At 40.2% G+C, this 11,248-nt stretch overlaps 1 protein-coding gene across 1 annotated transcript in view; it reads left to right on the top strand.

The window, feature by feature from the left end:
• Nucleotides 1-10,460: 10,460 nt before the first annotated feature.
• LOC112072271 (gamma-tubulin complex component 3 homolog) overlaps nt 10,461-11,248 on the top strand; it is a 35,281-nt gene continuing 34,493 nt past the window's right edge. The window contains 1 exon segment of the mRNA XM_070439723.1: nt 10,461-10,707. Within this exon segment, the coding sequence (XP_070295824.1) occupies nt 10,632-10,707 (76 nt within the window). The 5' untranslated portion in view covers nt 10,461-10,631.

The following is an 11,248-nucleotide window of genomic DNA, read 5'->3' as shown; positions in this document are numbered from 1 at the left end:
TCATGGCCTTCAGAGGTGACGCGCTGGGCGACTCGCATGTATACCCCGACTAGTCCATTGATGTCCCGTGTAGTTTTGTTGTTGAGCCAAAGATGCCATGTTATTGAAGTGTTCCAACTTCATGTGAAACATCACAAGTAATCACTGAGGCACAAAATGTAATAAACTGAAGTTTCTCTCCGCCACAATTCAGATCTATAAGCAGTAATCTCATTAAACCCAGAGAGCCAGGTGTGTGCACTGGGCAGCTACCCTTTAATACCTGAGAGCACCACACTATGTCTCCTTCATTCAGTTATTGGCTACAGTCAGTAATATGTCCATAAGYTTCTCCAAATGCCTCGGACCCCGTGGGCTCATKGGAGCAGCCCTCTGGATTAGCGCCAAACACGCATTACTGTACTGAACTGGATAACCCACAGCCCATAGGCTCCGCTGTAACCTATTGATTTCCCCAGCAGCACACATCAGCCCTAAAACCACTGGATTACGTAATTCTCCACACAACTAYGCTAGTCATATGGTCTAATGTGTGGTAATAGGATGTGTTCCTGCCTGGTCATAAAGACAGAAGGAGTGTTTGTTTGCTTTAGGTAAACCAGAGGAGGCTGGTGGGAGGAGCTATAGGGGGATGGGTTCATTGTAATAGCTGGAATAGAACAAATGGAACGGTATCAAAACACATCCAACATATGGAAACCATGTTTGAATCCGTTCCATGTATTCCATTCATTACAATGAGCCCGTCCTCCTATAGCTCCTCCCACCAGCCTCCTCTGATGTAAACTTATGAACAGGTGGTTTATGGACATCTGTAATATTTTTTGCTTAATCTTTTAACATGCAACACAGAACATAAATAAATTGGTAGAAGTGTATATTTGCATTCTTGGGTTGTTGCAGTTTTACATAACTTTACCAGGGGTCTCTACCTCATGAGTTCAATTCCATTATTGTTATGTTTACATTTCAGTCAATGATTCAGTTTTCAATCATTATTCTTCCTAAATTAAAACACTCTGAATTGATGGTTTGGCGTGTGCTGTCAATTACGTCTGTCATTGCGCACATCAGTTTGACTTTAGCCTATCTGCCGACTAACGTGCGCTTATATCATAATCTATTTAATGAAAAAGACATGAGGTGACATTGATGCTGTATCAGCAGTCAGCACAGGTTCCTGGTGATGTCAGAAGAAAAATATATATCAACAAATGATTTTGTCAGMAACTAGGCTATAAATTAAAATAAACAATTATAATAGGCTACAAGTGAATACTCTGCCAAGCTCGAAGAAAWAACTGAATTGTAGAACCCTATACCCTTAAATTTAAATGCTTAAATGCAAGTTTAAATGCAACTATGATGATTTGCTCCTTCCGTATTCTAAGCGTGAGTCCATACTTCACCTTACAGAGTCAAGACTATAGTGACATTGTGCAATTCAAAAAAAAAWWAACCAACCTATTACAATATCTTTGATGAATTAATTAAACTTTTTATGATGTAGCCCATTTAAGCTTTTACACTCTAAGGAATTGGCCTATATGGATACGGTTAAATTTAAATGTTTCTTACAGAAGAAATATTAAAAATGCATAACCATTGTAGCAATTGAAAGGGAACAGTTTGGAGAAAACTATGAGACGAAAGGTGAGTACACAACAGCTCACCTGACAAAAAAAAATCCAACATTAAACTTGATTTTATGTGCATTTTACATTTATGCCACATTTGTTGATAACGAAATCGGAAAATACTCTGGACACATTCAGTAACCTGATAAGACTATACCTGGAAAATGTGGGGTAGGTGCAACATAAAACAAAAACATTACAAGGGTTTGAGTGAGAGGACTAACTGGTGTCTCCAATGCGCCACACCTCTCCAAAGTGTGCACAGTTCCTAAGCAATTTCAATGCACTTTTAATGACTCAAAGAAGAGTCTTCAACTATAAGGTACTTTTTTTTGCTCTGCTAGCTGTGACGTTGAGGAACTAGAGCAAGCACACTTGTAATTCTTTCATTTGGAACACAACCCTGAATCGCCGCMATCACACAATTACTGTTGTTGTTTACACAACCCAAAWTTGGCCCGTTATAAATCRCAATCTGGGTCAGGTGGGCATGATTTGAAAGCTTGTTCTATTGCTAAGTTATAAAATACGATCTAACAGCTTTCACAAGGCAATTCGGAGAAACAGATCGTAATTTTGATGTACATAGAAAGGAGTCATTAGTGCATTTGGGTGCGTGTGCCACGATACATTTTCTTCACAATAAACAAACAAAGTCTCATTCTGTTCAGAACAACATAGGGTATGACAACATAGGGTATCTTGTAACTGTACATAAAACATAATGATCATAAACGTTGACAATGTACACGGCATGAGTTTTATTTCGAAATGTGAAGTTCACATTTGGGTTCACTGTTTGGCTTGCTTGTATGACATCAAMGCGGTATTTACTATAATCCTCAATGTCTCATCTTTCAAAATACATTAAGTCATCTTAATTTATTCAGAAAACAAAAAAAATGCAAAATATTGCCCAATTAGAGGGTGGGATAGGGGCAACTTTTTGTCGTGCGTGGTACTCAAATTCATAAASGCTGTCAGTCAAAACCCACACAGCRCCGTGAAGTGCAGAGCCGAAGCTCTGACGTCATGTATTGAGTGTTCCTGTACAGCCATTACGTTTCAATTTAGGAGCTTATTAGTGCGGAAATCTGCTTATTTCAACCGGTATATGGGTACAAGTGTAAAGGGCTACATGGGAAATGGAAACTCACAATTGTTCATAGAAACGCAACAATGTTTCATTGAGAATAGACTGTAAAGCCGCAACCACCTGACCAACAAGTTGGTAGCCTACGCAATAGTACTATGCAATAGTAGGCTAAACCCCATATACTTTTGTTTTGGCACAACCAAATGGATTCCAAGAAAGTAATTCAGTGCAATAGGCTACTTACCCATCTGGTGATGAACTTGCGAATAGAGCTAAAATCCATTCTTTAACAGGTTCCAGATGCTCCAAGCAATWTCTTTTTTGCCGTCTTCTTTAATCTTTTGACGCTAGCTAATTTTTATTTCTACTCTATACTCCATGACTTTCGGACGGTCCTCCTTTTCTGCCTAAGAACTATAATAGTCTGGGTGCGACTATTGTAATCCTACACGATCAGTCACCTATTGGTCTCTCTATGAAAGGTAAAGCTCAAATGCCCACGCGCTTTCATAGTTCTGGTTTCATTCATATGCTGACATGTTAGTCTATGATTCAGCAACCAGTGCGGTATTCTTTTCCCCTAATGTTTCAGACGCAAAGTCGCCTACTTCTACTAGTCAGAAGTAGCGTCTTCTTTTTTCTCTACTGCCTTCTCTCTCTCCACCTTCCTCGCGCTGGTAATCTTCTTGGCTCTCCGCTGTGGGAAGTAACCGTTTTTCTTCCATCATAGGCTACGTCACTGGGAGCCGTAAGCGCTTGCGCACTCTAGTGTCACACACTTGCCAACTGGAATGTATCAGTTTCGGTCAGGCATGCATGCTCATGTCTTTTCTCAGCAGAATCGCTTAAAAAACTTCTTCAGGATTGGTGGGTCCCCTGCGGACGGTTGAGCTAATGTAGGCTAATGCGATTAGCATGAGGTTGTAAGTAACAAGAACAATTCCCAGGACATGGACATATCTGATATTGGCAGAAACCTTAAATTATTGTTAATCTAACTGCACTGTCCAATTTACAGTAGCTATTACAGTGAAATAATATCATGCTATTGTTTGAGGAGAGTGCACAGTTTTGAACATGAAAAGTTTATTTAAAAACAAATTAGGCACATTAGGGAAGTCTTGATTCAACATTTTGAACAGAAATACAATGGTTCCTTGGATCAGTCTAAAACWTTGCACATGCACCTCTGCCATCTAGTGGCCAACATCTAAATTGCACCTGGGCTGGAATAATACACTATGGCCTTTTTCTTGCATTTCAAAGATGATGGTACAAAAAAAATACAAAACAACAGTTGGATTTTTCTTTGTATTATCTTTTACCAGATCTAATGTGTTATATTCTCCTACATTCCTTTCACATTTCCACAAACTTCAAAGTGTTTCCTTTCAAATGGTACCAAGAATATGCATATCCTAGCTTCAGGGCCTGAGCTACAGGCAGTTAGATTTGGGTATGTTATTTTAGGCGAAAATTGAAAAAAGGGGCCAATCCTAAAGAGGTTCTTAACTAATTCACAAAACTGTTGCATTCACTAAGAGTTAGAAACCAAATGGAATGGCAAATTCCCCATTAATGCATGGCAGCGCACCATGGTAAAGTTTTGGACCATAAAGCCTAATTCATTTTGGCACGTGCAGGCTACAATAAAYTTAAATCAAAAAGTGTGTGTGTTTGTGAGAGGGAGAGAGTTCACAAACCGGCTCTATTAACACACTGACACCTTAGGACCAGAACATCCAATCAATCAGATCAAACCAAATTACAACACAGTCAAAACAAAACATGGCACCCTGTAGAGGAAAAGCTGTGCAACCACTGCACCCCAGCAGAACCCAAAACAGAGCTGCATTTCCTGACAAAATGTCACAAATATGAAACAATTAGAGAGTGTCATTTCCCCAAATTTGAAACACGTATTCAAGGTTTCAAAGACCTCTCTGATGTGGATAGGCTAACCGTCCTGTTGCGGGAGGACACAGAGAGCTGTGGGTTGGCAGCGCACTACATTGCTGCCTGCCATTTAATGAGGGACAGTGTCATGCCAATGAAGCTAATTGAATTTAATTGAGAGAGAGAGACTTGAATCAGTTATAGAACCTATTGCCCTTTATGGTTGTGAGGTCTGGGGTTCGCTTTCCAACCAATAATTCACTAAATGGGACAAACACCAAATTGACACTCTGCAAGCTCAATTCTGCAAAAATATCCTCAGTGTACAACGGAAAACACCAAATAATGCATGCAGAGCAGAATTAGGCCGATACCCGCTAATTATCAAAATCCAGAAAAGAGACGTTAAATTCTACAACCACCTAAAAGGAAGTGATTCCCAAACCTTCCATAACAAAGCCATCACCTACAGAGAGATGAACCTGGAGAAGAGTCCCCTAAGCAAGCTGGTCCTGGGGCTCTGTTCACAAACACAAACAGACCCCACAGAGCCCTAGCACAGCGACACAATTAGACCCAACCAAATCATGAGAAAACAAAAAGATAATTACTTGACACGTTGGAAAGAATTAACAAAAAAAACTGAGCAAACTAGAATGCTATTTGGCCCTAAACAGAGAGTACACAGTGGCAGAATACCTGACCACTGTGACTGACCCAAACTTAAGGAAAGCTTTGACTATGTAAAGACTCAGTGAGCATAGCCTTGCTATTGAGAAAGGCCGCCGTAGGCAGACTTGGCTCTCAAGAGAAGACAGGCTATGTGCACACTGCCCACAAAATGCATTCCATTCATTACAATGAGCCCGTCCTCCTATAGCTCCTCCCACCAGCCTCCTCTGATGTAAACTTATGAACAGGTGGTTTATGGATATGGGAAAAAAATTGCTTCATCTTTTAACATGCAACATAAATAAATTGGTAGAAGTGTGTATTTGCACTCTTGGGTTGTTGTTTTACAGAACTTTACCAGGGGACTCTACCTCATGAGTTAAATTCCATTATTGTTATGTTTACATTTCAGTCAATCATTCAGTTTTCAATCATTATTCTTCCTAAATTAAAACATTCTGAATTGATGGTTTGGCGTGTGCTGTCAATTACGTCTGTCATTGCGCACATCAGTTTGACTTTAGCCTATCTGCCGACTAATGTGCGCTTATATCATAATCTATTTAATGAAAAAGACATGAGGTGACATTGATGCTGTATCAGCAGTCAGCACAGGTTCCTGGTGATGGCAGAAGAAAAATATATATCAACAAATGATTTTGTCGGCAACTAGGCTATAAATGAAATACACAATTCTAATAGGCTACAAGTGACTACTCTGTTAAGCTCGAGGAAACAATTGTAGAACCCTATAGACTTCAATTGTGGTTTAAATGCAACTATGATGATTTGCTCTTTCCGTATTCTAAGCGTGAGTCCATACTTCACCTTACAGAGTCAAGACGATAGTGACACTGTGCAATTCAAAAAGTTTAAACAGACCAATTACAAACTCCTTGCTTCATTTATTTTAATAGTTATAATGTAGCCTATTTAACCTTTTACACTCTAGGGAATTGGCCGATATGGATAGGGCTAAATTGAAATGTTTCTTACAGAAGAAATATTAAAATGCATAACCATTGTAGCAACTGAAAGGGAACAGTTTGAAGAAAATTATCTTCTCAGCTCACCTGAGAAGAAAAAAAATCCAACATTACACTTGATTGTATGTGCATTTTACATTTACGCCACATTTGTTGATAACGAAATCTGAAAATACTCTGGACAATACTCTGGACACATTCAGTAACCTGATAAGACTATTCCTGGAAAATGTGGGGTAGGTGCAACATAAAACAAAAACATTACAAGGGTTTGAGTGAGAGGACTAACTGGTGTCTCCAAGTCGCCACACCTATCCAAAGTCTTCAACTATAAGGTACTTTTTTGCTCTGCTAGCTGCAACGTTGAGGAACTAGAGCAAGCACACTTGTAATTCTTTCATTTGGAACACAACCCTGAATCGCCGCCATCACACAATTGCTGTTGTTGTTTACACAACCCAAAAACGGTCCGTTATAAATCGCAATCTAGGTCAGGTGGGCATGATTTGAAAGCTTGTTCTATTGCAACATGACTGGCTAAGTTATAAAATACGATCTAACAGCTTTCACAAGGCAATTCAGAGAAACAGATCGTAATTTGTGTACATAGAAAGGAGTTATTAGTGTATTCAGGTGTGTGTGCCAAGACAAATTTTCTTCACAATTGTAACTGTACATCAAACATAATGATCATAAACGTTGACACTGTATACGACATTTTTGTCTAGTTCACATTCATGTGAAGTTCACATTTGGACTCACTGATTGGCTTGCTTCAAAGCGCTGATTGGCTTGCTTCAAAGCGGTAGCTACTATAATCCTCAATGTCTCATATTTCCAAATACATTAAGTCATCTTAATTTATTCAGACAACAAAACTTTTGCAAATGTTGCCCAATTAGCGGGTGGGATAGGGGCAACTTTTTGTCGTGCGTGGTACTCAAATTCATAAAGGCTGTCAGTCAAAACCCACACAGCGCTGTGAAGTGCAGAGCCAGAGCTCTGACGTCATGTATAGCGTGTTCATGTACAGCCACTACGTTCCAATTTAGGAGCTTATTAGTGCAGAAATCTGCTATTTCAACCGGTATATGGGTACGAGTGTAAAGGGCAACATGGGAAATGGAAACGCACAATTGTTAATAGAAACGCAACAATGTTTAATTGAGAATAGACTGTAAAGCCGCAACCACCTGACCAACAAGTTGGTAGCCTACTATGCAATAGTACTATGCAATAGTAGGCTAAACCCCATATACTTTTGTTTTGGCACAACCAAATGGATTCCAAGTAATTCAGTGCAATAGGCTACTTACCCATCTGGTGATGAACTTGCGAATAGAGCTAAAATCCATTCTTTAACAGGTTCCAGCTGCTCCAAGCAATTTCTTTATTGCCGTCTTCTTTAATCTTTTGACGCTAGCTAATTTTTTATTTCTACTCTATACTCCATGACTTTCGGACGGTCCCCTTTTTCTGCTTAAGAACAATAGTCTGGGTGCGACTATTGTAATCCTATACGATCAGTCACCTATTGGTCTCTCTATGAAAGGTAAAGCTCAAATGCCCACGCGCTTTCATAGTTATGGTTTCATTCATATGCTGACATGTTAGTCTATGATTCAATTCAGCAGCCAGTGCGGTATTATTTTCCCCTAATGTTTCAGACGCAAAGTCCCCTACTTCTACTAGTCAGAAGTAGCGTCTTCTTTTTCCTCTCCTGCCTTCTCTCGCTCACCTTCCTCGCGCCGGTAATCTTCTTGGCTCTCCGCTGTGGGAAATAACAGTTTTTCTTCCATCATAGGCTACGTCACTGGGAGCCGTAAGCGCTTGCGCACTCTAGTGTCACACACTTACCAACTGGAATGTATCAGTTTCGGTCAGGCATGCATGCTCATGTCTTTTCTCAGCAGAATCGCTTAAGGATTGGTGGGTCCCCTGCGGATGGTTGAGCTAATGTAGACTTATGCGAATAGCATGAGGTTGTAAGTAACAAGAACATTTCCCAGGACATAGACATATCTGATATTGGCAGAAAGACTATATATATATATATATAGATAGAAGAATATAAGCTAACTGCACTGTCCAATTTACAGTAGCTATTACAGAAAAATAATACCATGCTATTGTTTGAGGAGAGTGCACAGTTTTGAACATGAAAAGTTATTAATAAACAAATTAGGGTCATTTGGGCAGTCTTGATACAACATTTTGAACAGAAATGCAATGGTTCCTTGGATCAGTTTAAAACTTTGCACATACACTGCTGCAATCTAGTGGCCAAAATCTAAATTGCACCTGGGCTGGAATAATACATTATGACCTTTTCCATTTCAAAGATGATGGTACAAAACAAAAAAAATACAAAACAGTTGTTTTTTTCTTTGTATTATCTTTTACCAGATTTAATGTGTTATATTCTACTACATTCCTTTCACATTTCCACAAACTTCAAAGTGTTTCCTTTCAAATGGTACCAAGAATATGCATATCCTTGCTTCGGGGCCTGAGCTACAGACAGTTAGATTTGGGCATGTCATTTTAGGTGAAAATTGGGGGGAAAAGGGTCCAATCCTATAGATGTTCTTAACTAATTCACAAAACTGTTGCACTAAGAGTTAGAAACAAAATGGAATGGCAAATTCCCCATTAATGCATGGCAGCGCACCGTGGTAAAGTTATGGACCATAAAGCCTAATTCATTTTGGCACGTGCAGGCTACAATAAACTTAAATCAAAAAGTGTGTGTGTGTTTGTGAGAGGGAGAAAGAGAGTTCACAAACCTGCTCTACTAACACACTGAAGCCTCAGGACCAGAACATCCAATCAATCAGCTGTGCAACCGCTGCACCACAGCAGAACCCAAAACAGAGCTGTATTTCCTGACAAAATGTCACAAATTTAAAACAATTAGAGAGTGTCATTTCCCCAAATTTGAAACCCTTTCTCAAGGTTTCAAAGACCTCTCTGATGAGGATAGGCTAACCGTCCTTTTGCGGGAGGACGCAGAGAGGTGTGGGCTGGCATCGCACTACATTGCTGCCTGCCATATAATGAGGGACAGTGTCATGCCAATAAAGCTAATTGAATTGAGAGAGAGCGACTTGAATCAGTTATAGAACCTATTGCCCTTTATGGTTGTGAGGTCTGGGGTCCGCTTTCCAACCAATAATTCACAAAATGGGACAAACACCAAATTGAGACTCTACATGCAGAATTCTGCAAAAATATCCTCAGTGTACAACATAAAACACCACATAATGCATGCAGAGCAGAATTAGGCCGATACCCACTAATTATCAAAATCCAGAAAAGAGCCATTATTTCTACAACCACCTAAAAGGAAGCGATTCCCAAACCTTCCATAACAAAGCCATCACCTACAGAGAGATGACCCTGGAGAAGAGTCCCCTAAGCAAGCTGGTCCTGGGGCTCTGTTCACAAACACAGACCCCACAGAGCCCCAGCACAGTGACACAATTAGACCCAACCAAATAATGAGAAAACAAAAATATAATTACTTAACACATTGGAAAGAATTAACAAAAAAACAGCAAACTAGAATGCTAGTTTGGCCCTAAACAGAGAGTACACAGTGGCAGAATACCTGACCACTGTGACTGACCCAAACATAAGGAAAGCTTTGACTATGCACATACTCAGTGAGCATAGCCTTGCTATTGAGAAAGGCCGCCGTAGGCAGACTTGGCTCTCAAGAGAAGACAGGCTATGTGCACACTGCCCACAAAATGAGGTGGAACCTGAGCTGCACTTCCTAACCTCCTGCCCAATGTATGACCATATTAGAGACACAAAGCCATTGAAAGAGAGAAAGAGAAAGCGAAAGAGAAAGAGAGAGAGAGAGGTCCACTACTTGGGTCATGAAATGCTTGCCTTGTACCCCAAGTCTGGGAACTGTCCACTCTCCTGGTTCTGAAATGCAAATATGCAAAATAACTGTCTTTCGATACGGCTGTATTTCATTGCAATTAATTCCAATAAAATAATTTTAAATTAACATTGAAAATGTATTTCAAAATTAACAGTCAACTAGCTATCTACTTAGCTTACAATTTGACCACCATAAGCATGTGGCGAAGGCTAGGAACAACTGAGATGGGAACCTTTAGTGCCATTGCCTTGTTTTGGAGGGTAATATTTTCATTTATTTTCCCCATCTCTTCTTGCTAGCAACGCCTCCAGTCAGGACGCTTTCGGCGGGTTCCGTTAAAATGGCTGTTACTGAGAGTGGAAACCCAAAGCAAGAACAATCGTAGTGGGTACAACTGCATCCAGTAGTATCGCTGGTGTCTGATAAGGAAAATAAAAGACTGCAACGCAATGGCTGCCCTAGATCAAAAGTCCCCCAACGTCCTCCTTCAAAGTCTCTGCTGCAGGATCACTGGGAAGAGCGAAGGTAGCTATGATGCTAGCTAGTTAGATTGCCCAGGCGCGGTTATGTGCAGCTAGCCTGGTCTGTTGCTAGCTAGCTAACATTTAACAGTGATGCTGATGTAACAGTTGGATACCAACGTTCAGCGCGCCATCTAGCTACAGTAGCTAACTACGTTTTTAGTTAAGTCAAGTTTGTGTGACAGCCAATGCTAGTTAGCATAGGCTAGCTAGTAACTGTACACCTAGCCAGCCAAGTCAGAGATGGTAGGCTATGTATGGACCCCAGCTAGCTAGCCATCTAGTTAACTAACGTTAGCTCGACCCTTATTTGTATTTAGGTGATGGCTACATCCAAGGCTTTAGCTAGCTAGCTAATTACCAAAAGTGTGTCATAGCTAGATATAGGTAGCTGCAGATACGGTTGACAACAGTACAACCACGCCTTGTTCAAGTAAGTTAGCCAGGCTGCCAGAAAGTGTGCCTAATAAATCTGACTTTGATACCAATTCTTGATATACAGTCTGAAACAAAGCACTGCACAATCGTGGACATTTTCCTTACAA

Source organism: Salvelinus sp. IW2-2015, unplaced genomic scaffold, assembly GCF_002910315.2.
Source record: "Salvelinus sp. IW2-2015 unplaced genomic scaffold, ASM291031v2 Un_scaffold1873, whole genome shotgun sequence".
NCBI lineage: Eukaryota > Metazoa > Chordata > Actinopteri > Salmoniformes > Salmonidae > Salvelinus > Salvelinus sp. IW2-2015.
The sequence above is the reverse complement of the archived record's forward strand: the minus strand, read 5'-3'. Positions and strand labels throughout refer to the sequence as shown.